The 25,351-nt window shown below is 58.8% G+C and overlaps 1 protein-coding gene across 4 annotated transcripts; it reads left to right on the top strand.

Annotated features, from left to right (window-relative positions):
* On the top strand, positions 1 to 25,351 carry CARD10 (caspase recruitment domain family member 10). Of its 4 annotated transcripts, none has more exons than XM_036237469.1 (21): positions 1 to 18; positions 561 to 812; positions 1,649 to 1,786; positions 3,290 to 3,615; positions 7,464 to 7,655; positions 8,549 to 8,704; positions 9,299 to 9,424; positions 10,530 to 10,721; positions 12,032 to 12,166; positions 12,513 to 12,628; positions 13,495 to 13,523; positions 13,887 to 14,010; positions 19,041 to 19,203; positions 19,633 to 19,744; positions 20,180 to 20,423; positions 20,601 to 20,670; positions 21,674 to 21,776; positions 23,168 to 23,326; positions 23,420 to 23,535; positions 24,007 to 24,122; positions 24,361 to 25,351. In XM_036237469.1, the coding sequence occupies exons 2-21, from the start codon at positions 578 to 580 to the stop codon at positions 24,593 to 24,595; spliced, it is 3,087 nt and encodes a 1,028-aa protein (XP_036093362.1). In that variant the 5' UTR covers positions 1 to 18; positions 561 to 577; the 3' UTR covers positions 24,596 to 25,351. The 4 variants fall into 4 exon arrangements, with proteins under 4 accessions (XP_036093362.1, XP_036093361.1, XP_016017262.2 ...); XM_036237468.1 differs by lacking the exon at positions 1 to 18 and adding an exon at positions 265 to 454 and having other exon boundaries at positions 9,308 to 9,424; XM_016161776.2 differs by lacking the exon at positions 1 to 18 and adding an exon at positions 266 to 454.

Genomic DNA, 25,351 nt, shown 5'->3' with positions numbered 1-25,351 from the left:
TGCCGAGGTTCGCGCCAGGTATGAGCCGGAGCCTCGCGGGCTGGGTGGGGGGCGTGCTGTGGGCGTGGGGAGCGGCGCCGCGACACCGGGAAGGTGTGTCGCGGCGTGCGGGAGATAGTGAGCGTGCGTGTCCCGCCTCGCCCCGCCCCGCCCCGCCCGGAGGCCGGGCAGGTGTGGGCGGGCCGCGCGGACCCCGCCGAGCTGGGCCGGGGAGAGCCGGCGGGAAACAGGAAGCGGGGGGAGGCGCCGCCGGACAGCGGGGAGGCAGGGCGTGCGGGCGGCTGGCCGGCCGGACTCTCGCCGGCCGGGGCGGCGATGTGGGGCGGTCCGGGCAGCCCCGGCGGCCGCGGGGACGGGGGCGGAGCCGCGGGCGCGGCGGACAGCGCTCCCCTGCGCCGGCGGAGCCGCCGCCCGAGCGCAGAGCCGGGGGCCCGAGGCGGCTGCGGCGTGCGGGGTGAGTCGTGGTCGCGGGGGCCGCGGGGACACCCAGTGGCCAGTCGCGAGGGCGGCGCCCCCTGCCCTGGGCCACGCCGCCGACTCCCGGGGCTTGTGGTCCGCAGACTCCGAGGACGCAGTCATGCCGGGCGGCGCCGAGGCGGCGGAGGCCGAGGAGGAGGCCGGGGCCGGCTCGGGGTCCGAGGCGGAGGAGGACGCGCTGTGGGAGCGGATCGAGGGCGTCCGGCACCGGCTGACGCGCGCCCTCAACCCGGCCAAGCTCACGCCGTATCTGCGCCAGTGCCGGGTCATCGACGAGCAGGACGAGGAGGAGGTGCTGAGCACCTACCGCTTCCCGTGCCGCGTCAACCGCACCGGTGAGCCGCGGGGGCCCGGGGGTCGGGCCTGAGCCGGCGGTGACCCCTGGCGCTGCGCGCAGGACCCTGGGGCGCGAGGCCAAGGGCTCTGCTCCCCACATCCGTAGGGGAGATGGTTGTCGTGCCCACCATCCTGCTTCCTCCCAGACCATCATTACGACCCAGCGAGTCTATGGCGCCCACACCGGCGTCAGGGTTTTATCTGTCTTGGGGTTTCCTCCCACTTCCTGGGCCTATAGTAGGGTAAGGGGTCGGATGTGGTCTCCAGGGCAGGCTATGCCTGTGACCTCCGGGTCACAGCTGGTGGACTTGGCGTCCTCCATTCTCTTTGATCTCCTCCGTCTCTCTGCCTCCTCCCTCTGTGAACTATACACTCCTTGGAGAGTCACTTTCCCCCAAGTGCTTTAAGATCCATCTCAGCTGAATGAGGGTCTCCTCTCCCGCAGGGCTGCCAAAGGGCTGAGGGTCTAATGGACTTCCAGGCATTGACCAATGGAAGAAACATTTTACTTTCAGTCTGGGGATGGAGGGGCCTTCTCTGTGTCCTTGAAAAGGCAGGCAGTGTTTGCTGGCCCTGCATCTGTTTGTGTGTGGGGAACAGGCGGGGGTTTGGGGCCCCGTTGAAGCACAGGTGCCATGGGAGTGCAGTGGGGTCCCGGCCTTCCCCGCTGTGGCAGACTGGCTTTGCCCCTGATGTGTCGAGACAGGTCCCTGTGTGTGTTAATGGCTTAAAAATCTGGGGAACTTGAGCCCTGGAACATCGGCGGGAGAGGAAGTGGCCAGGTGCTCCGGGAAGCCCCCACCTTGAGTCCTGGGCACCCTCTCGCCCCTCCCAGGGCGCCTGATGGACATCTTGCGCTGCCGTGGCAAGAGGGGCTACGAGGCCTTCCTGGAAGCCCTGGAGTTCTACTACCCCGAGCACTTCACGCTGCTCACTGGCCAGGAGCCCGCCCAGCGCTGCTCCATGATCCTTGGTGAGTCGGTCCAGCGTGGGTGCCTCCCTCTGACGCCACCACAGATGTTCCTTGCCCCATTCCTCTCAGGGAAGCACTCCCATTATCTGTGTTGACCAGATGGAGAGACTGAGGCACAGAGAGACCTGAAGCGGTTTGCCCAAGGTACCATGGCAGGCTGAGCGCGGGGCGGGGTTCTCATCTAGTTAGTCTAGGTTGGGAGCCCATAAACCTAACAAAGCCCTTTCCTCCTCAAGTTGTTTTTGGACATGTATATGTCAGACATACATGAGTTTACAGTCTCTTGTGTAAAAAAATTCAAACACTCCAGGTGACTTTAGAATAAAAAGGAAGGTCTTCACTTCTTCCTTCAGCTCCACTCTGCTGGTAACAGCCTGGCAAGTCTCCCTTTTCTTTGCATTTACACACATACACACACACGTGCACACTTGCGCGCACGTGATCATTCTACATGTGTTGCTCCGTATTTTGCTTTTTCTCAGAACAGTGGATTTTCGTGATTTTTCTGCATCTGTTACACGTGTTTTAAATGACTACATAGTATTCATTAGTGACATTGTGCCATAAGTCATTTTACTGGGTCCCTGTTGATGATGTCTAGGTTGTTTCTAGTTTTGCAACATTACAGACAATGCTGGGAACATCATTCTATGTGCGTCTTTGTGCAAATGTGTATCTCGGGAGGAGAGGTTCTGAGAAGTAAAATTTCTCAAAGAGTATGTGTATTTCACATGTTAAATCAACATACATCCCACCAGCAGTGTATGAGTATCCATTTTTCTGTACCCTCATGCATCATGGGGATCATTTAAAACATTTCTACCAGTTTGACATGTCAAAATAATGTTATTTTGAATTTGTCCTTCTGAACTACTTGAGAGATGTAGTTCACAATTTACTACTTAGTAAACTTTGGGCAAATGACTTGAGGTTTTTGTGCCTCAGTTTTCCTGTCATTAAGATGGATACAATAATAATACGTGTTATCGTGAAGATTAAATAAATTGATATATATATATATGTAGCCCAAAGAATAAAGTTAAACGTTAGTGACTGTAACTATTATTATTGTTGGTGAGTTAGAGCATATTTTCCTATGTTTGTTAGCCATTTTTTGGGGGGGGACTTACCTGCTGATAGTTTTTACCTGTATTATTATTTAGTTGTTTATCTTTTTCATTGATTTGTAAAAGCTCTTTATATATTGTGGCTCTGAATCCTTTGTCATATTTTCCTCCCACTCTGTTGCTTGTCTTTTAACTTTGTTACACCTTTCATCATTCAGAAATTTTAATCTTTTTTTATGGCTTTGTCCATCTTTCCTTTTATAGCTCCTGGATTTTGTGCCTTGTTTCGGAAGGCCTTCCTCACTCTCAGATTATCGAAATATATTCCAGAGTTTCCTTCTAGTATTTTTACGGTTTGACTTTTTTCTGTGCAGTTTGCTATCCCCTCCAGATTTTCTTTGCCTGACATGACTTTTTTCTCCCGTGTCCCTGGCAGATGAAGAGGGGCCTGAGGGCCTGACCCAGTTCTTGATGACGGAGGTGCGGCGGCTTCGGGAGGCTCGCAAGAGCCAGCTGCAGCGGGAGCAGCAACTGCAGGCCCGGGGCCGGGTGTTAGAGGAGGAGCGGGCGGGGCTGGAGCAGAGGCTGCGGGAGCAGCAGCAGGCCCAGGAGCGCTGTCAGCGGCTGCGTGAGGACTGGGAGGCAGGCAGCCTGGAGCTGCTGCGGCTCAAGGATGAGAACTACATGATCGCCATGCGTCTGGCACAGCTCAGCGAGGAGAAGAACTCGGCCGTGCTGCGCAGCCGCGACTTGCAGCTGGCGGTAGGCCCTGGGAGACAGGCGGGGTAGAGTGGGGAAAGGGGCGACCTTTGCGAAAACTGACAGCTGTGGTAGCCAGCTTGTGTTCCAGAGCTACCATCTGCCAGCTGTTGGACCACGGGCGAGTCCCTTCCTGGATCTGTGCCTCAGTGTTTTCATCTGCAACATGGGGGTGTTGATGGCACTTATTTAATCAGGTTATGACCATGGTTCTCAACTGGGGGGGGGTGTGGTTTTGCCCCCAGAAGCATTTGTCCATTTCCAAATATTTTTGGTTGTCATAACTAGGAGTGGGATATTGGCATCTGGTAGGTAGAGGTCACAGGGAGGCTGTTAAACATCCTGCTAAACAGTGCACAGGACAGCCCCACAACCCAGGGTTAGTGAGCCCGAACAGCAGTAAGAGCCAAGGTGAAGAAGCCGTGGGTTACGAGGGCTCCACGAGTTTCAGACAGGTACAGTGCCTGGCACAGAGTTAGTGCTCAAAATCTGTATCATCGTTAGCCGTTGTTGTTAGTATTTTTAAGTGCTGCTCTGTGCCATGCAGGTGACATGTGTCATGCCATTTGACCCCACGAAGACACCATGCACTAGGTTCTCATTTTGAAACAGACACCGAGGCTTCGATTGTAAAGGGACTCGCTCATCACAAAGCCAGGAAATGGAACAGCCTGGATTTGAACCAGGTCTGCCTGGTACCTGTGCCGGCCTCGGCCCCGTGGTGTTTTTCTGCCCGCTCCCGTCCCGGTGAACTCTTACCTAGCCCTCTCCAGCAGTGAGTGAGGCTGCTCCTCTTACAGGCCTGGGAACTGGGCTTCACTTTCTTGGTTTCTTCTTGGCACTTAGCATGAGGATGAAGCTGGTATTTTACTGCCCCAGGGAATTGTTTCAAGGATTTAACAAGCTAATGTTTGGCAAGGATTTCACAGTGCCAGCGGCACACAGTAGGCTCTCTCCAGCAATACTGTGCCAGGTTCCATGGGGGTGCGGGGAGTCTGAGCGTGGGATTTGAAGCCCCCTGACCCCGTGAGGCTGGCCGAGGGTGTGGCATTGCAGGCTGTGACAGGCGCCTGTGGGAGGCTGTTGGTGTGGGCGCCCCGGTGCAGGAGCCTGGTGCATGGCAGTAGACCGACGTTTGGGGAGGGGAGTCCTGATCGGGAGTGTTGAGCCCACAGGTTGAAGGGCTCAGGCTGCCAGGCCCGCTGGACGGTGTAGGAGGCTGATACATGGTGTGAAGAGACCAGGAGACTGTCTGTCCTCTAGGGGCCAGCCTGGTGTTTAGTGTGAGATGGGGCTGTTCGAGGTCCCAAAACTGGCTGCAGATTGAGCGAAGGGTGGCACGGGGAAGGCGTCCCTCTCTACGCTCCAGTTTCCTCATCATTCTGGAAGCAGGAGGTCATGGAGAAGAATGATTTAACAACAAGACAGCACCTCCTATGCGCCAGGCATGGTACTGCCACGCACCAACTCCTTGAATTCTCTAGCAACTCCGTGGGGGCACTATTATTGTCCTCATTTATGCACGAGGAAACTGAGGCACAGAGAAGTTGGTTGGAGCACTTTCCAGGGTCCCAAGATTGAGAATTTCTGACTTTACTCGGCATTGCTGGGGTGGGGCGGGGTGGGTGGCAGGTGGGGAGAACTGGGGTTCCCCCTCTTTACCCATGTCCTATTTTTCCAAATGGGACATGAGACAGGCTGTGAGGTTTTCTTGGAAGAAAGGGTTCCGTCACTCAGAGACGACAGTGTGATGGCCACCAGCCCAGGAGTGTTGGTAGGGGCTGTGGCCGGACTGGCTTGTCTCACTTTTGGGTTGGGTGTGATTCTGAGTTGGGCACCCCCCGAAGTGGCGAATGTATGCATGTGACTGGGGGGAGGGTCTCGTGTGTGTGTACCGCCATCTGGGGTCTCCTGGGGTGGAGTAGGGGGATGAGGAAGTGGCGTTGCAGGTGCCTCTGTGTCTCCATATTGGTTGCAGGTGCGTATAGTATGAGCACCTAGGGATAAGGTAATCTGTCACCAGGCAGAGAATGGCTGCTTTTTCCTAGTTTTGGCGGATAGAGGGTGAGGGGTAAAATTCAATGAGTAGGTACATTTTTCTTTAAATGTAGCTACTATAAATTTGCCTAAATTTTTGGAGATTTCTTTGCCACAAAATTAACAAAGGCGTTGCAGATGGAAATGAACAGAACAGCTGACGGCACCTGTCTTGGCAGCTTGGGTCCCCTTCCCCCAGGGACAGGTGTGTGGTGGCTGTGATTTAATACTGTGTTTTATGAGGTGTGAATTTAATGAGCCGTTATTTCTAAGCAACATAGACTTAAGGAACCAATGCTATAATTTTGTGCTAAGTGAGTTTGTACACCGGGATTACATGCATCCGTATTTCCTGGCGTTCAGCGAAGACTCCCAGATGTCTTATCCCCTGAGTTCATCGTGGGGAGCGTGCTGGCCAAGGGTCGGGCGGGAGGCCATGGTGCGTGGCTGTGGTTTGCTAGAGAGGGTGTGACCACGTTTGCCCTTGTAACTAGCTGTCTGTCTTTGGCGGTTCACAAAGCATGTTTTGTGAGGGGAAAGGAATGTGAGAGTCATGAATTTCTGAGGTTTTTGAGGAGGAGGAGTATTGTGGAACAACTGCCCGACCTAGCCTCCAGACCCGTGTGTGTGTGTGTGTGTGTGTGCGCGTGCGTGTACGCGCTAGGGCCCTTCTAGGGCACCAGATGTTGGCATGCCTGTGTGGAGCACCAGAGGTCATTGTGCCCTTTTTCCAACAATGACTTCATTTTGTAGCCTGCCACCTCCTGCTGCTCTTGTCACTGTCTAGCTACTTCGGACCGCACATGAATTTGGAGCATAACCCTGGCCGAGTGCACGCATAATCCAGCACACTGCCCATGCGTATCCGCTCTCAGCCAGGTGGCCACCAGCTGCCCGTCCGCCACCCTGGCCAGCTTCCGGCTGCACACACGGAGCGGGTCACAGGTTGGGGTTCTAGGATTTTATTTAAAGCTATGAAGACAGCCACTGTCACACCTCTGGCAGTTCTACAGCCAGCCTCTGACAAGTGTTAAGGTCCCTGTCTGCGCTCTGTCTTACTCGATTCTTGCAATGACTTTGCGAGGCTGGTGGTGGAGCTGGGGATTGGATGGGCCCATTTTTCTGATGAGGAAACTCAGGCCCAGAGGAGGTAAGCGACTTGTTCAGGGTGACAGAGGGCAAAAGCGGCACGATTGAAACCTGGGCCCTGTGCTTGGAGTTCTCGCTGGGGACGAACCAACGGCACTGTCTTCCTGAGGCGGGGCCTCGGCAGGGATGTCTTTACGGGAGGATCAGACTCACCTCTGTTCCGTGAGTGTACGTAGTGCTGGGAGGCTGGGTGGCAAGGGAACCTCCTGGCTCTCAGGCTGGGCGAGACCCTCAAAACAATCCTCCGCCGCCTCTGCCCCTGGAGATGAGGAGACTGAGGCACAGAAAGGGGCCGTGACTTGCCCAAGGCCACGCTGAACTCGAGGCAGACCTGGGCCCAGACCCTGGTTCCCCCTGTTCTCGGTGTCGCCCTCCTCCTCCATCGTCACCTGTGCCTCACGTCAGACGTGTGGGATGGACAGGTGTGTTGTGACGCAGCACCTCTGCCCACGATTCCTGGGGGGGTCACTTGGCCTTGCTGCCCCCTTCCTTCCTCATCCTACATGCCCAGCCTGTACTTTCTTCATAGATGAGTCTGGGAGGACGGCTGCCCAGGCCCCTTTCCCCCCGGGGATCCGGGAGGCACCCCGGAATGAGGAGCAGGACCTCTCGCCATTGGCCTTGTTGGGGCCCCTCCCTGGACTGACCCATGTCTCGGTGCCCAGGTGGATCAGCTCAAGCTCAAGGTGAGCCAGCTGGAGGAAGAGTGCACCTTGCTGCGCAGGGCCAGGGGCCCGCTGCCTGCGGCCGAGGAGAAGGAGAAGGAGCCCGACGGCGCCGACCTGGTCTCCGAGCTGCGCGCCGAGAACCAGCGGCTGACGGCGTCCCTGCAGGAGCTGCAGGACGGCCGGCAGCAGGTATGAGGGGTGGCACTGGGGGGCAGAAGCAGGGGCAGACGCTCCTGCTGCTCTGTCATCCTCCTGAGGCCAGAGAATGAGGACTCTGTCCCCGGGATCTGAGGACTGGGTGGAACCCTGGCTGGCCTCTTGTCTAGCTCTGAGCGGAGGGTGCTTAGTGCTTGGCTCTTTCTCCCTGGGGCTAAGTCTAGAGTCTCTGAACTCCCTGAAACTGTGCACCTGATTTTGTATGTGAGCATTTTTTGGGGGGAGAGGGCCCCCGTTTTTCCTCGCATTTGTAGAGGAGTCTATGACCCTGGAAAGGTTGTGACCCCGAGGTCCGAGTTGCCCCAGGCTTGCTGAGTGTCCTGTGGCAGGTCAGTGGTAGTGTGGGCGGGGCGCCTGGTCTTTGCTCCACACAGGAAGTGGGAGATGGGAGCCAGGGCTCTGGTGTATTTCATAGGGTTGGGGTCCGGGTCTGGATCTTGGACCTGTGGTCTACCTGCCCGGGCCAGGCTCAGCAGCTGGGATGACCCCTTGTCAGGAGGGTGGGGGATAGGCTTTGGAAATAGCCACCCGTCTGCTGTCCTGGTTGATGGGTGGGGACCAGAGCAAGGGAGAGCGGGCCTGGTTTTTGTTTAGGAACAAGGTCTTGGCCGAACTGTCCCAGCACGCCCTCACCCACTTACCTCATTTACACCCCAGATGCTCCCTGGAGGGTGGGCAGGGCTAGCGGGGCTACGCCCATGCTACGTACAGGAAACCGAGGTCCAGAGCGGCAAAGGCCCTTGGCCAGCGTGGAAGAGCTAGTGGGGTGGGTCCGAGGGCCAAAAGGCTACGTGTCCCCCTTCCCTCTAATACATGAGGTGGGCCCTGGGCCAGAGGCTGAGGCAGCCCTGAACTCTGACCCCCAGGAAGCAAGCAGGCCGGGGGCCCCAGGCTCAGAGCGCATCCTCCTGGATATCCTGGAGCATGACTGGCGGGAGGCGCAGGACAGCAGGCAGGAGCTGTGCCAGAAGCTGCTCGCTGTGCAGGGGGAGCTGCAGTGGGCTGAGGAGCTGCGGGACAAGGTAGTGTCCACTGCGCGCCATCCCCTCCCCCCGCCCTGCCCCCACCTTCCTTCTCACTAACAGCCCGGAGAGCCTCCTGGCGAGGGGAGGGTCGTGGGCATCGCCAGTTTACTGGAGCCAACCTTTTCTGCAGGGGTGGCAGGCACTGTGCTAGGACCAGTGCATTCATTCATCCTCACGTATTTATTGAGATACATCACTAAGCCAATGTCTCCTCCCGTGGAGAGTAAATTCCAGCAGGGGAGACAAGCCACGTGCCATACACGCAACCCTTGTCAACCACTTCACGTAGCGGAGGGTGACGAGGGCTGTGGAGGAAGAAGCAGATCGCAGATCGCAGCTAAAACGAGGAGGCCAAGGTTGGCTGGGAGGGTGTCATTGTTACTGTTAATCTCATTTTATAGATTAGGTAGCTGAGGCCTAGTGAGGTACAGTCAGGCCTAGCCGGGGAGGTGGGCACTTGTTATTGGGGCTCAGGCCTCTTTCTGTGGACCTGCTGGGCACCTGCTGGTTAGCTTCCCCTGGTCCCCAGCCCTGTGGTCTGACCTGGGCGGTTTCTACCCTGCACCACTCTGCCTGCCCACCCGACCACAGTACCTGCAGGAGATGGAGGACCTGCGGCTGAAGCATCGCACACTGCAGAAGGACTGTGACCTGTACAAGCACCGCATGGCCACCGTGCTGGCCCAGCTGGAAGAGATCGAGAAGGAGCGAGACCAGGTGAGCCCGGCCTGCTGCTTGCGAGGCCCTGGCCTGGCCACTGGTTCTCGTACAGCAGACTTGAGAAGCGGGCAGGACTAAAATTGTAGGTAAAAGACTTTCGCAGCGTACTGACTGGTTTAGGAGAGGGCGCGTAGGCCAGGAGAGACACAGACATGGGACCTTGAGTGCTTGAGATGTGCCAGTCTTGCCCCCTGAACACACCTATCTCACCTGAGCTTCTGGGGCTGTTAGAAAGCTGGTCCTGGCACTATTCATTTCCGAATCCCTGTTCTCACCACGTCGCGGACAAGGCCTACACAGGGGAGTTGCTCGCAAATATTTGCTGATGAAGAAATTCTCAAAAGTTCTGGCTCCAGGCGCTAGGCATCATGGCCCTCATCACTTGAGGTTAAGGGGTGGGCTGAGGACCTGGGCCAGCTTCTCCAGGGCCCCAGCCCTCCTGCGCGAGGTTCCCGTGCAGGGGAAAGGCAGGGGATTTTGTCCTTGGACCAAGTTTGAATTCCACTAGAGGAGTTAAAGTCTCTACACATTAGAATGGGCTTCGGGATCCCCTGATGGGCTTGATGAAAAGACACATTGGAGGTTTCATCCCCAGACATTCTGGTTTTGTGGTCTGGGTGGGCCCAGGGATCTGTACTTCACGCTGGTGCACTCAGCCCCTGGGCCTCTGGCTCCATTCCCCTCCGAAGCAGTGAATGGCAGGCCTGGACCACAGGCCCAGGTTACAGACACCCTGTGGGGAAACGTGCTTTGGATGCAGAGGGGTGGGTTCGTACCCAGACTCCTCTACTAGCGGAGATGTGGTGGATAAAGCCAGCAGCACACAGTAGGTCTTACAGTTTTGAATTGTTTTTAGGAATTGGGAAGAGCCTGGACCGTGCAGCTAGACTGCCTGGATTTGAGTCTCAGCCCTGCGCCTGCTGCCTTGGTTTCCTTATCTATAAAATGAGATTAATGGGAATCTCTAACTTGAAGAGTTAGCATGCAGATTCAGCGAGCTGGTATTTAGCACAGGGTCTGGCGCACGAGAAGTGCCATTCCTACCGCCGCCCCCATTTGTGCGGTCGGAGGCCAAGACACCCTCCCTGCCTGCTCTTCCCAGGCCATCCAGAGCCGTGATCGCATCCAGCTGCAGTACTCACAGAGCCTCATCGAGAAGGACCAGTACCGCAAGCAGGTGCGGGGCCTGGAGGCCGAGCGGGACGAGCTGCTGACCACGCTCACCAGCCTGGAGGGTGCCAAGGCCCTGCTGGAGGCACAGCTGCAGCGAGCCCAGGGTGGCTCCTGCCTCAAGGTGACAGGGGCAAGGGAACAGGGGTCTTGGTGGGTATGCCGGGGTCCTGGCAGGAGCTCTTGGCCAGGACTGGGAACACGCAGGACCCTGTGGGAAACCTTAGCCGGGAGCAGGAACATGGGGGAACTGGCAGGAGTCCTCAGCGTGGAGTGGGACTTGGGGGATTGGACGGGAACCTTTACTGGGAGTGGGACCACATGGGACACGTTAGGACCCATCAGCTGGGCTGGAGAAAATGCAGGCTCTGGGAGGGAATACGTGGGTCCTGGCCAGAGCCCTCACCCTAGGTCAAGAACATGCTGGTCTTGGAGAAAGCTCTTGGCCAGGACAGAGAATATGCCGGTCTGGTGGGGGGGCGCCCAGCCGGGATGGGTGCAGGTTGCTGCATCAGATAACAGGAGAGGGGCATGTGGGTCTCTGAGTTTCTGGGGTTGTCCCTGGAGCACCAAGATTGCCTTTGCAAACACTTGGAGAACCCTGGCTGCCCGAGGGCCCGTGAGCACCTTAGAATGCAAAACGTGGCCTCTCAAGACCCTCAGAGACCAGTTAGTCCTATTCCCTCATTGCACAGGGCCCAGAGAGAGTCAGGGCCTTGCCTAAGGTCATAGAGCCAGCCAGTACTGGAGCGGGGCCGGGGCGGGGATGAAGCCCTGGACCTGTGCCAGGAACTCTGACGTTTTCCATCTTGGGTTTGCTTGGAGATGATTAACTGGCCAGGTGTTTAATACTTGGAGGAATAGAACAAAGGAAGTGTGAATCTGTGACTTCTCACTTTTTAACACCCTCAGTGGTTTTTTGCTCTTAGGTAGACAAAGCCCCTTACCCTGTCCTAGAGGCCCTGCAGGTGGGCCCCTCCCTCCCTTTAGCCTGCTTCTCCGGGTCTCAGCCTTTGAATTCCTGAAATGAGTCACAGTCCTGTCTCAGGGCCTTTGCACATACCCTGCTAGCTGCCTAGACTATCCTCCCCAGCTTTATCTACTTAGCACCTACCTATCCTCCAGTTCTCAGCTCAGACCACGCTTTCTCTGGGACTCCTCTGATGTCGCCAGGCTGGGTGGGCCTCTGAGTGCTGTCCCTGCTCTGCAAGCTTTCCTTCCTGCCCTCCCAGCAGCTTGGGGCTGTTTCCTTCATCTGTTTGCTTGTTTACGGTTTGCGTCCTTCTCTCGGCTGAGAGCTCCTCGAGGCCAGAGTCCCGGCTCTCTTATTCCCACTGTGCCCCTGTTCCTGGCACACGGCAGGCATTCAGCAAGTGCCCATGGATGTCCCTGGCCCGGCACTGCTGACCTGTGTGCTCCCCTTTCTTCTCCCAGGCCTGCGCCTCCTCCCATTCCTTGTGTTCCAACCTCAGCAGCACCTGGAGCCTCAGCGAGTTCCCCTCCCCGCTGGGAGGCCCAGAAGCAGCCGGGGAGGCAGCCATTGTGCGGGGACCTGAGCCCCACACCTCGGTAAGATACCTGCCCCACCCCAAACGCGGGGAGGACACTGCTGATATTCACATCATCACCAACATGCAGAATGCTTTCCAGTTCGCTGTCAGGTCATTTCACATATGAGGAAACTGAGGCCCACGAAGGCCAAGCGCCTTGTTGCAGTCACCAAGAGCCAGCTCCATGCTGGGCCTGGGTGCCAGGAGGAGGCCCACGGTGGGGGGCCACTCACGTATTGTCACCCTGCAGAGCCCACTTCCCCACTCTGGGCCCCCGTTCTCATCTGCGAAATGGGCACAAGCAGGTGTGTTGAGCTGTGGGGACGTGCAGTGGAGGTGACTGTGGCCCTGTCATGACCTTGCAGGAGGAGGCCACAGACAGCGAGAAGGAGATCAACCGGCTTTCCATCCTGCCCTTCCCTCCCAGCGCCGGCTCCATTCTCCGCCGGCAGCGGGAGGAGGACCCCGCACCTGCTAAGCGGTAAACAGGCTGGGAGAGAACCACAGGGGCCCGGAGAGGGGGTGCTGCTCGTTCCTGAAACTGCCACCTCCCAGCACCCCTGATGCCAGAGCCAACTTTAGGCAATCACCTCCTTTTAAGGCCTGTAAGCGTCTGGAGCTCTGGAAACCCAGGCCCTGAGTGTCACAAGCATGACTGGGGTCAGAGGTTAAGACAAGGCCCAAGGGCAGAGGGGGCTCAGCCCCAGCCAAGCGCCCTGGGGGGAGAGTCACTAGATATCGAGCCTCAAAGTCCCTAAACCCAGCGGGGAGCCTGGGTGGTTCAGGACGAGGGCACGCAGAGAACGTTTCAAGGGGTCAGGGACCTCAGGCAAGAAAGCCGGCCTCAGTAGCCAATGGGGCCCTGAAAAACCAAGCCATCTCCACTGCTGGCAGGGCCAAGGGTGGGGACGTCCTGCCTCCTAGTGTGTGTTTGTCACGGGGTTGAGCAGATGAGTGAATCTGCCACAAATGGGTGTGCGATGATGGGGTCATGGTCTAGTGTGGGAGGCAGGCCCAGGAGCCACAAATGACAATGTAGGAAGTGAGGGTGAGATGAAGGGTGAGAGGTCAGGGGAGGCTTCTTGGAAGCAGCGGCGTCGAAGGACAGGCCCGGGCGTTCTAGGTAGAGGCCATGGCGCTGAGGTCAGGGCGTTAACTTCTTGCCCTGTGGGTTTAGGGGCCCTGGGTGGCATGAGTACCCTGTGCCTCGGACCTCAACCTCGAGTCTTAGCCTGTATTTGCTTGGGGGCTGAAGGACCTTTTAGCTGCATGGGGGCAGAAGGAGGGCGTGGGGCAGATGCCCACTGAGCCTCAGCTCCTGCCCCTCCCCGTCCTCTCTCTGCCCAGGTCCTTTAGCAGCATGTCAGACATCACAGGTAAGGGCCCTCGGGGACTGTGGGGAGGGCTCACCTAGGCCCGTGCTGCCCGCTCTGCCCTTGGCCCGAGTTCACCTCCCTGAGGCCCCGGCCAGGCAGGAGGGCTACGCCTCGGAGGCCTCTGGGGGAGTTGGTGCCCCCCTGAGCCCAGTCCTGGTCCTGGCTGTGCTGTGCTGGACCCCTCCTCAGTTCCGGCCCACCCTCCACCCCCTTCCAGGAAACCGAAGGGTCATCCAGGCCCAGCTCTGAGCCCAGTTGGCCCAAGATATTCCTGGGGTCTCAAACCTGCCAAGGCCACTGGGCCCTCCCCTCATTTCTTAGTCCCTCTGCCTGGCACCCCTGAACTTCACTTCTCTTCCCCAGGGAGTGTAACGCTTAAGCCCTGGTCCCCTGGGCTCTCCTCGTCCTCATCCTCCGACAGCGTGTGGCCTTTGGGAAAGCCGGATGGCCTCCTGGCCAGAGGCTGTGGCCTGGATCTCCTCAATAGGTATGGAAACTGGGAAACCGCCTGAGGTGGGTGGCGGCGGGAGGGCCCGGTCTCAGATTCCTGGAGAAGCGTGTGCAGGGGCGAGGTGGGAGGGAGCAGCAGCTAAGCCTTCGCTTTACGCAACGGTCAGAACAGTGAGGTCCCTAGACTCAGGCTGAGGGGTTCAGATCCTGTCACCACTGCTTATTGTTTGTGCGACTGGACACTTCACCTCTCTGGGCCTCAGTTTCCTCATCAGCTAAAGGTGATAGTGATCTCTTCTGCATGTGGGTATTTCGAGGTTTTGGACTCGTCAGTAAAGCACCCGGCTTCGCCAGGTGCACAGTAGGTGCTTAGTAAATGGTAGGAGTTAACTTGTGCTGACATGCACACTAGGCTCGCCCATCCTTCCCAGCTCTGAGCTCCCTCAGGACTGAGCCATCCAGCGAAGCTTTGTGCCAGGGGTGGGGTGGGGCCACCGAGGGAGCCCCAGCACCTGGACCAGCCGCAAACCCGTGACAGGAGTCATGAAACACATTGGCTCAGAGTGTGCTGCAGGCAGTGAGCTCTGTGTGTTTGGTGGATGAGTGGCCTCCCTGGTAAGATTGTGAGTGGACCTCAGGATGGGTGATGGAGAAGGCCATGCTGAGAACGTGGCCTTTGGACTCAGCCATGGGGAGAGTAGGTAGGGAGGGCAGCTGGGTGGCTGTAAGGGGAGAGAACAGAGGCTGTCTGCGGGTGGGCTTGGAGTTTGGTGTTGACTGGAGCACGCCCGGGGGACAGGGGAAGGCCGAGCCACAGTAAACTTGGTGAGTCAGGCTGGACAAGCGTGGACTTTGGCTGGCGCTCTCCGGGAAACCTGCGAGAGTTCAGCTATTACTAAATGCAGGCCAGCTGCTGGCTGCCTTACCTCAGCCTCTCTATCCTGGTAGGTAGACATTATTAGGATTGTTCCTGTTTCAAAGAAGAGGAAACAGGCTCAGAGAGGTTAAGTGACCTGCCCCGGGTCACACAGCTGGGACGTGCCCCGGCCGAGGCCTGCAGGGGCCTGAGCAGACTTGGGCTTTGGAAAGCGCGTAGGAAGCACTGATGTCAGAGCTGGAACATGGGGATGCTGCATGCAGAGGACAGGTCGCACAAGAAGTCAGGGCGTAGCAGGACCAGGGGCCTCCTGCCTCCTGGAAGCAGCTTGGCCAGGCCCATGTCCAGGGCCCTGCCCTCACCCTCACCCCCGGCAGCAGGCCCAGTGTGACATTGTTTCTCTCTGTGCAGGACATGCTTCTGGGGGAAGGGGTGGAGGCACCTCCCTTCCTGCCTGTCTCGGCCCTTCCTCCCTTCCTCCAGCTCAGGCCTGCAGCAGGGGTCTTGGCTGCCGTCCAGGGGGTGCTGGGATGAGGCAGAGGGAGCAGGAGCCATGTGGTCGTGGGGCCACCTCTGCCCACACTGTTCCCGGGGAGGAGGGGGATGGGGGAAGAACACAGATTGTGGGAGAGGCAGCGGTGGTGGACGGCGAGAGAAAGAGGTGGATGGACGGGTGGAGAGGGAGGTGAGGGGTGGAGAGGGAGGCGGGGTGCCAGCGCACGCGTCCCGGAGCACGCTGGGAAAGATTTTGTTGGCCAGCTGAAATCCCAGCTCTGTTACTTGCTACCGTGGGATCTTGGGCATGTTACTGAATTTCTCAATGCCCCAGTTTCCTGCTCTGTAAAATGGGGTCACAATAGTGCCTGGCCCCTAGGGTCATTGTGGGGGTTCCAGTATTCTTACTTGAGTCCTTAGGGCTGCGCTGGGCTCAGAGAGAGCAGTAATGTTGGCTCTTAGCTAACATGTTGTTGCCCTTGCTTAGTCGTCAGAGTAACCTGCAGGGCTGGCATTTTTAGCCCTGTTATCCAGATAAGGAAAATGAGGTTCAGAGTGTCAGTCAGGACTTTGTCACAAGGCCACTTGGTGGTGGAGTTGGGGACGCCACGGTGCCTTCCTTCCGTCTAAGCTGCTTTTAATCTCACGCTCGTGGCCAGGACTTACTACGTGCTGGGCATTTCCCGCCCTCGTCTCTGCCGCCCCTCTGGGCTCCTCGGGCCTTGGGGCAGGTCGGTGGGGTGCTGGGGCAGGCCGATGCACGGACAGACGGACAGGCTGGGAGGCAGCGCGGGAGAGCTGAGAGCGGACGTGAGGTGCTGAGGAGGAAGGGGCTCTGGGGAGAGCACAGGCGCTGTGTCCTCGGCCAGGGCCCGCCCCGGCCCACACGCGCTCCCACGGACTCAGCATCTCTGGCACCGTCTGTCTGTGTACAAGGGTGCGAATCGGTCCTTTCCGGATTTCCGCCAGTTGAGTAACCCTCATCAGGTTATGCTTCCCTGTGCCTCAGATTCCCTCTTCTCTAACACAAGGGGAATAACAGACGTCTCCTGCAGGGCTGTCGGGAGGATTAAATGAGGTCCTCTGTGTGGCTTGCTCAAGCCCCGTCTTCATAGGTCCCTGACCTGGAACAAAGCAGTCGTGTACGCCGCCCAGAGATCCTCTCACAGTGCCCTGGGCTAGGGGTGCGGGGGACACTCACTGAGGCCGCTTGGTCCATCACTGCTCAGAGCTGGCAGGGCGACGGACTCGCCCTGTTTCCACCTGTTCCTCTGTGACCCGACGTCCTGACCTGACACTGGGGGAGGGGCTGGCGGACAGGGAACGCCCATCCCTCACGCTGCCCGCAGGCAGGACGGGGGTCAGACTGTGTTGCTGGAGATCGGGGAGTCCCTGGAGGTTGGAGCAGGCAGCTCTGTCCCCCCCCGTCCCCACACCGTGTTCCTCTCTCCCCCCTTTCCTGCTCGTTTGCACAGAAAGACTGATCAGAACCCTGCCCCTAGCCAGCCCCCTGGTAGACTCTGAAAAGTGCTGGGACTTGGTAGCCCGGGGCCGTGGAGGCTCAGAGAAGTCACATGGTCGCTCAGGGATGTGGGCAGAGGTGCCCTGCAGGAGGGGGTGCTAGAGCTGGGTCTTCAGGCATCAGCAGGAGTTGGCAAGAGGAGCCTGAAAACTTGGGGTGGAGGGTCAGATGCTGGAATCACAGGATGGGGAGGGGCGTGCCCAGGCATGGGGTGAAAGGCCTGGTGTGGGCTGCTGGCTGGGTTCTCGTCTGGGAAAGCTGTGATGGGGAGTGGACCATGGACTCGAAACGGGCAGAAACTGTGGGCCACAGAGGGGGACTTGTCTTGACTCACCCCTGGTGACAGTGAACGTCTAATTTTCACCGAGCACTCAGTTCTTACCGGGCACTGTTTTAAGAGCGTTCCATGTTTTAGCTCCTTGGGTTAATGAAACAGGTAGATGCAGGCGGGGCTGCCGAGGACTGGCGGCGAAGCAGTCCACATTTCTCAAACTTTTCTGTCTGCAGCCCACAGTGGGAGAAACCCAATGCATATGCCTGAAACGAAGGGGCCACGAGACAGGAGTTGGATTTACTCGAAGGGAGACAGGCTTCTACCTTCTATGTCATTCCATTAAAACGTCGACTTCCACTTCCCGCCTAGGAACAGGCCTGCGGTTGGAGGGCCCCCGGAGCCTCTGGTCTCCTCTCTTTCTGCATTAGCTTTATGTGCCTTTCCCTGGAGCGGGGAGACAGGTGCCATCACCCTCCTTGCCTTGTGGATGTGGTGGCCTAGAATCAAGCAGCCAGCTCGCTCGCCCAAGTCCAAGTCCAGGGCACAGTTAACACTGGGGTTCGGCGCTGGACTGTGCTTTTCCAGTCATGAGGCCGATGGGCGGTGAGGCCAGGCCCGGCCCCAGGCCTCCCAGCTCTGCCCAGGCCTGTCCACGCCACCTCGATACAGCCAGGACAGTCCCGGGACTGGAGGAGCCTGCGAAGGCAGCGCCGATGCCTCCAGCTCCCATGTCCGGCCCCCGGCCCTTGGGCCTGGCTCTTCGTTTCCACTGAGAGGGCAGGAGCCAAGACAGGCTCCCCGGGGCCAAAACTGAGTCGAGGTCCTTGCAGCCTTGCTCACCCCAGGCTGGCAGCAGGGGGCAGTGTGGCCACGTGTGCTGCGGCTGCCAGGGTGGGTGAGGAGGTGGCTGGCTCCCTGGACTCTGCCTGGGCTACCTCTTCAGCTGGGGCACGCCCGCCGACCCTGGCTTCTCCCCTTCCCAGCACCAGGGCCAGGAGGTCATGGAGGAGACTTCCGGTCCGTTTCTCTGAGGCCGGTCATAGAGCCTCACCAAGTCTCATCTGGGGACAGGCAGAGACCTGCCACGATGGGGTTCGTGGTGACTCTTTGTCTTAACCATCAGTGGCTCCCGCTGACTGTGAGAGGCAGGCCAGAGGCCGAGCCCTCCGCAGGCTGGCTGCACCTTGCCTTTTCTGAGAGCTGTCCGTCATGATGTTAAATTAGTTAACTAGGGCATGGAGCCTCGCGTGGTGTCTGGCGCAGGGGAGGCCCCCACTAAGCGTCGGCTGCCGCTATCGTTGTTATTAGATTTTCCCACATATCCTGTGTTCTGTCCTCCGCGCCTTCGCTTACGCCTGTCCTCGAGCCTGGAACACCGTCTCCTCTCTGTCTATGGCTGAAGTGCTTCTCCTCTTGACTATGGAGTAGCCCAGCTACTCCTTCCTCTGACAAGCCACTCCCTTCCATGCTCCCGCTGCCAGCTGTGACCATCTCTGATCTGTGTCGCGTTCTCATGGGGACCTTCCTTCCTAGACTGTGAGCATAACAAGCTTTTTATTAGTCATCTACTGTATGCCGGATACTGTGTTTGGTGCTAGGGATGAAACACAGGGGAACACGCGGGGTGCAGACGGTCCGCCTGTGTGGGAGGCCCCACCCCTCCGTGTGTGGAAGTCCGGGAGGGAAAGGTTGCTTTTGACCTGAGCCCTGAAGGATGAGTAGAATTCGCCAGGCGGCGGAGAGGGGGAAGGGCAGTCCAGGCAGTGGCACAGCAGGTGCAGTGGACTGTGGAGAGTGAGTCATGCTATACTTTGGGGATCGCTGTGGTTTTCCAAGAATGTTGAATCGAATTAAAATACTGACCGAACTCCAATTCCCATCCTCCTTCTCTCTTCTCAGGTCTCTGGCCATCCAAGTGTCTGGCCGGAGTCCCCCGGGGGGACCTGAGACCCAGGACAGAGGCCCAGATGGCCTGCCGTTTCTTGGGGACAGCTGGTCTGGGGCCACTGTGGTTCGGAGAGTGCTCTCTGGGCCAGGGTCTGCCAGGGCGGAACCAAGAGAGGTGAGGCCCCCAACTCTGGGCTGGGGGCAGAGTTAGTGCTTTAGCCAGCGCTGGATGCCTTCTGATTGGTGGATCTAGGTCACCGGGTAGAGTTTCTGGGAATGGGCCAGGAGGAGGCAGGGTCAGTGATTAGCTGCTGGTTGGGCCTCCCTCAACCAGCATTAAATGAAACCTGATTGGGCAGGAGCTGGGACGTGGGGCAGACTGACAGCACATTGATCAATCTCCCCTTTTAAATATGGGAAGGACCTGGATAGACCTGCTGGGTGGGGAGTCCTGTTGATGGGAGCAGGGTCTGACTGCCCTCTGAGGTGGAGGCATCTGAATTGGGAGGTATCGTCAGTCCCACACCCAGTCTCCCTCCAGAGCCAGGGCTGTCCTGCCCTTGGAAGCTCACTTCTTTCCTTCCCTGCCTTGGTTTTCTTCCAGCCAAGGGCAGAGGCTGCTGGCCTGGAGGGGACAGGCCTGGAAGGCGAGGCCCAGCAGAGAACCTTGCCCTGGAACCAGGTGTCCACGCTTCCCTTCCTGATGGACTCCAAGGGTAAGTCTGGCCTGGAGGGAGGGCCTAGGAACTCACCAGTCCTAGCAGGTCAGAGCTGAGGGCCCACGAGAGGGCTCGTGCTGCCCGTGGTGGAGGGGGGACAGCTGACCCCCGAGAGGGAGACGCTCCGCTCCCCGGCTTTGGCAGCGCGCTTCCTTCCCGTATCACTGCCTCTTGCTGGTTCTTATTGTGTCTCCCTCTGTCCTCAGTAAGCAGCTGATACAGGACAGGAGTCCCGACATCTGGGCTCGAGTTCTGGTTCTGTCCCTAGTGGGCTCGCTCCCTCTGGACTCAGGCTCTCGCTTTGAGAAGGGGAAGGCGGGGTCCTGGCAGCTTGGATGTTGAGAGGGCCGTGTCTCTGGCCTCTCCGAGGCTGATCCCTGACCTCTTCCTCCTCTTGTCCCCCGTGCTGCCCCCTGCCTTGCTCACGTCCAGCTTGTCAGTCCTTCCACGAGGCCCTGGATGCCTGGGCGAAGGGGCTTGGTGCCGAGCCCTTCTACATTCGAGCCAACCTCACTTTGCCTGAACGGGCAGACCCCCACGCCCTGTGTGTGAAAGCCCAGGAGATCCTGCGGCTGGTGGACCCAGCGTACAAGCGGCGGCAGGAGTGGTTCTGCGCACGGGTCGACCCCGTCACGCTGCGGGACCTGGACCGGGGCACGGTGCCCAATTATCAGAGGTGACGCAGAGCCCGGCGCCTGGCGACGGGGTCCCACTGGGGAGTGGCTCGGGTTGGGGGCCTGTTCCTCCCTCTGCAGCCTGTCACCACCCTCTGGGCAGGATGGGGGGCTAGAGGAGAGGAATCGAGGGGCTCCCCATCTCCCTACAAGCATGTGACATGACCCCTTCTCCCTAGTGCCCAGCAGCTCCTGGAAGGTCAGGAGAAATGCCTGCCCTCCAGCCGGCACCGAGGGCCCCGTGGTAATGTAAGCAGGGCTGGGCCGTTGGGGAAGGGTCTGGGGAGAGGGGCTGCCAGAGGTGGGGTCTGAAAGGGAGCAGCGAGGCTTCATTCTCTGCAGCTCTGGGGGAGGAGAAGAGGGAGGCCCCACCTTGCTCCTTCTCCCCGACTTGGTTGATCATTTACTATGTGCCGGCGAATGGAAGAACAGGGTTCACATCCTAGGTATTTAGGACCCTAAACGAGGTGGAGTGTGCCCCGTGCTCGGGAGCATGCCTGGCATGTGGTCAGCGCTTGACAAAACAACAGTCACATCCCTTTTCCAATCCCTGGGTCAGGGCTGGGCTAGGCAAGCCTCCCCCAGTCCACTGGGGCAGAGCGAGGCTCAGAGAGGCTAAGTAACTCGGAGCCAGACTGCCTGGACTTGAATCCCAGCTCTGCCACTATCAGCTGTGTGGCCTCGGACAACCACCTGACGCTCCCTGGAGGCTCCGTGTCCTTATCTGTAAAATGGGGAATTACGCTGCCTGCCTGGCCCCTCGGCAGAGAAATCTCAATTGTTCATGCACGTGTGGGGCCTGGTGAGTGCGTGCCACATTGGAGGCCTTCGGCACTTGTCAGCTATTGGTCTAAATGCTGTCGTTGTTGGTTTCGTTAATCTTCCCTTCCAAGGCCACATTGCTAATTCATTGGAAGAGACCCCAGAGTTTGTCTCTTCGGTGACGTTAGGTTCCTTTGCTCTCTGGGCCTCGAATTGCCCATCTGTAAAATGGGGGATAGACCCAAGGCTCCTCCAGCTCTAACTGGCTCTGACAGGCTCCCTTTCCTGGGCCCATAGGGATAGCTGCCTTTGCCTCCCTGGGGGCTGTGCCCGGCCAGGTGGGGACAGAAGAAGGCCTGCTGGGAAAGGCTCTTCCTCGGGGCCTGGACCGCAGTGGCGCAGGGCCCCCTCTGCCTGGCGTTGGGAGTGCTTTTCCCTCTCCCCGAGGGTGGGATGGTGCCTAGCCCCTCCTTTCCTGTGCCTTCCCCAGCTGAAGAAGCGAGCTCTAGACCAGCTGCGGCTGGTGAAGCCCAAGCACGCTGGGAGCCCTACAGCGGACCCCCCAGAGCAGCTGCTGCTGGAGCCCAGCTCAGGTGCGTGCCCAGGTGCAAAGGTGCAGCCTGGGCTGCCCTTGGAGTCCAGCAGTGTGCACCTTTGGCCTGGAAGGGCCAGTAGTGAGGTTTCCAGGGGGATGAGGCCTGCGCCTGGGGGAGGGTCTGAGAGATAAGGCGCCCCCTGCTGGGAGCTGGGCCGACGGGTTTGATGGGGCTGGCTGGTAGGGGTACGTGTGTCCTGGTGTGTTGTGGGTCTGTATGAGTGTGGGGCACACAGAAGCATGGGCCCGTTCTTGTCTGAAAGACTGTGTGTAGCTGTACTTCTCACAGATGTGTGGTGGGCGGTACCACGAGGACTCCAGAGTGGGTTCTAAGAGGCAGCAGGGTGAGGCTTTGGGCCACATCAGGGAGAAGGAAGTGGGTGGGGGTGGGGGCGCCTAGATGAGGAAGTAGCAATCCTGAGGGGCAAGGAGGAGAGGGTGGTGAGGGAAGAATTCCTGGAAGAGACATTGTTTGCACTGTGGCCTTCGAGGATGAGGAGTTTGTTCCTGGCAGAAGGCGCAGCCTGTGCAGACGCACACAGGTGTAGCCGTGCGTGCTGTGTTTGGAGGACACTGAGTACAGCAAGTGGGTCTCGGGCGCCGGCCGTGTCATGCTTTGTGCTTGATCCAGAGGACACAGTGGTCCCCCACGCCTCACTGCCTGCTGGGGGTGGGGGGAGGCAGATGCGTGTCGGCCAGATAATCCTACCCATGAGCGTAATTGCAAAGGGTGACGCTTGTCGTGAGGGGCGGGGGGCGGGAACTGGGCGCCGTGAAGCTCGTGCTGGAGGCCCTGCATGTCTGGGAGCCAGGGAAGCTGTGACCCGGGCCCTGAAGAGAGTGTGAGGGTTAACTGGGCCAGGAGGGGCTAGGGTGGGGCTGAGGCCTCCCCAAGGCGCAAGAAGGCCCCATGATTGGAGGCAGCCGCAGGGAAGTCCGGGTGGCGGGGGTAAAGTCTGTGATGGGGTGCGTGGCTCTGGCAGGGCTGGATAACCCACGTGAAGGATGTGGCCTCTTCGCTGAGAGAGTCCTGGGAAGTCACGGGCACCTTGAGAGCAGGGGAGTTACAGGGTCTGACTTTAGTTTTAGCACCTCTCTCTGGCTGCTGAGTGGAGAACGGCCTGTAGGGGGTGAGAGCGAGGCAGAGGATCGGGGAGGAGTCTGTAGCAACGGTCCCAGTGAGGGAAGGGGCAGCATTGGTGTGCGTGTGAGTGTGTGAGTGTGTGTGTGTGTGTGTGTGTGTGAGTGAGTGTAGCAGCAGCAGCACTTAGGGAGGGAGAAAAGGTGAGGGGCTTGAGAGGGGGCGATGGGGTTTCGAGGCCGCCCTGGGAAGGAGCTTGGGGCCCACCTGCCTGCTGCTCATCTCTTCTGCATGCCTCCCCCCGACAGAGCCGGAGCGGAGCCTCAAACCCTACAGCCTGGTGCAGCCGCTGCTGGTGCCCGCCCTGCGGCCCGTGGTGCTCTTGCCCGAGTGCCTGGCACCCCGGCTCATCCGCAACCTGTTAGACCTGCCCAATTCCCGGCTGGACTTCCAAGTGTGCCCAGCTGGTGAGTCTTTGAGCTGGGAGAGGGGCGGGTGCAGTGGCGTCTGGGGCAGCCGGGCCCACTGGCCCTTCATTCCTGCCTCTCCCTGCTTTCCAGAAAGCCTGTCGGGGGAGGACCAGTGCATACCCTCAGCGCCTGGAGCACCCAAGGCCCAGTCTGCCACCCTGGGACTGGGCAGCAGGATCCGAGCTATCCAGGAGTCTGTTGGGAAGGTATGGGCCGCGGCCCTTCTGGGTCCAGGAGCCTGACTGGAGTGCAGGCCTGTGCTGCTCCCTTGCGGAGTGACTCTGGGCAAGTCCTCTCCTTTCTGTGGGTCCCTTTTCTTCACTGTGAATGGGTAGGCTGGGGCAGTTGACCTCAGGTGGGTCACCCTCCACGTTTTTGGCTCATCTCACCTATTCGGCTCCTTTTCCTCCTGGGAGTTGGCCCCGGCTGTGGGGAATGGGGTTAGCTGAGGTCCAGAGGGGCAAAGTGACTTATTTCCCAGGTCTCTCATCTTCTCTTACGGTTCTTCCCTCACTGGCAAGTTCCCTTTGGATGGGGAATCAGAACCTATAGGGTCTGGTGTGTGTGTGTGTGTGTGTGTGTGTGTGTGTGTGTGTGTGTGTGTGGCAGGGAGGGGGCGGGGACAAGGAGGTTAGTGTCTCTGGGCGGGGAGTAAAATGTAGCTTTGACCCCCCGAGAAGAAACACTGCCTGTTGGAGCTGGGTGTGCGGGGCGTGCGGCAACTGGTCCAGAATGAGATCTACCCCATCGTCATCCATGTGGAGGTGACCGAGAAGAATGTCCGGGAAGTCAGGTGAGGCAGGTGGGGAGATGGGCAGGACCCCAGATCTGTCTTTATGTCTGTTTGTCTTTCTGTCTGTCTGTCTCTCTCTCCCCCCACCCCATCTCTTTTCCATCTCTCTCTGTGATCTCTTTGTCGTCCTCCACCTGTCCATCCTCTCTCTCTGACTCTCCGTATCCTTGTCTGTCTGTCTGTCTGTCTGTCTGTCTCTCTCTCACTCTGCCCACTGCCCACTCTCTTCTCTCGGCAGGGGTCTTCTGGGCCGGCCCGGCTGGCGGGACTCGGAGCTGCTGCGGCAGTGCCGTGGCTCGGAGCAGATGCTCTGGGGGCTGCCCTGCTCCTGGGTGCAGGTGCCTGCCCACACGTGGGGCCACTCGGAGGAGCTGGCCAAGGTGGTGCGCGGCCGCATCCTGCAGGAGCAGGCCCGCCTCGTGTGGGTGGAGTGTGGCAGTGGCAGAGGCTGCAACAGCAGCAGCGAGGCCTGAGGGCCCCTTCTGATGCCCGCGGCTTCCTCGAGCACTGCAGAAGCCACCAGCGGAGACCCTGATGCCTGCGGCGGAGCCTGGTCCTCCCTGTCCTGAGCCTTCCCAGACCCTTCGGCCTCGGCTCTGGGCTCTCACGGGAGGGATCTCAGCCCTTGGGCAGAGTTTCCACCCACCCCGTACATGCTGCTCTGGGCCTTTCCATGTACCCCCGTGTCTCTGTCCCCACGTGTGGGTCTGTGTCCCTCCATCATTGCTTATCCTGAAGCACCTGAATTCTCACTCCTATGTACCGGTTTACACACCCAAGTTCTCACAGGGTAGGCTTCTGACTCTCCCTACCCCCTGGGCACACGAGGTCTCCTAGGCGCTCCGCCTGTGCTGGTCCCAGGAGCCTTGGGCCTGCGTTTGTGACTCCCACCTGTCGAGCTCACATTTCTTGTGTGTACCTCCACACATGGGCGTTGTGGCTTCCCTGGTCTACCGTTACCCGTGCCCCTTGTGTCTTCTAGTCACACACACGTCTGTGGTTCTCTCCTGTGTAAATGTTGTGCCTCACACCCCTGTGACACTTGGGCACGAGCACACCTAGGACCATGTTCTCACAGTGCCCGCTCCCCGCCCTGTCCCCTCTCAGAGGGACAGGTGGAGAGGGGGCTGGCTGCTCCATCACAAGAATGTATGGCTCATGAATTTTTAATGGGCCTTTTTTTACTCAGAAGCTGCACATTATGGAACATTAAACAATTTGTCATAGAA

Source organism: Rousettus aegyptiacus, unplaced genomic scaffold, assembly GCF_014176215.1.
Source record: "Rousettus aegyptiacus isolate mRouAeg1 unplaced genomic scaffold, mRouAeg1.p scaffold_m13_p_2, whole genome shotgun sequence".
Classification (NCBI taxonomy): Eukaryota; Metazoa; Chordata; class Mammalia; order Chiroptera; family Pteropodidae; genus Rousettus; species Rousettus aegyptiacus.
The sequence above is the reverse complement of the archived record's forward strand: the minus strand, read 5'-3'. Positions and strand labels throughout refer to the sequence as shown.

Excerpts from the sequence above, each read along its gene's own strand:
- CARD10 (XM_016161776.2), top strand. The coding sequence starts at position 316 with ATGTGGGGCGGTCCGGGCAGCCCCGGCGGCCGCGGGGACGGGGGCGGA. Across the intron at positions 8,705-9,298 it reads CTGAGGAGCTGCGGGACAAG|TACCTGCAGGAGATGGAGGA; the intron begins GTAGTGTCCACT and ends ACCCGACCACAG. Across the intron at positions 23,536-24,006 it reads TCCAGGAGTCTGTTGGGAAG|AAGAAACACTGCCTGTTGGA; the intron begins GTATGGGCCGCG and ends TGACCCCCCGAG.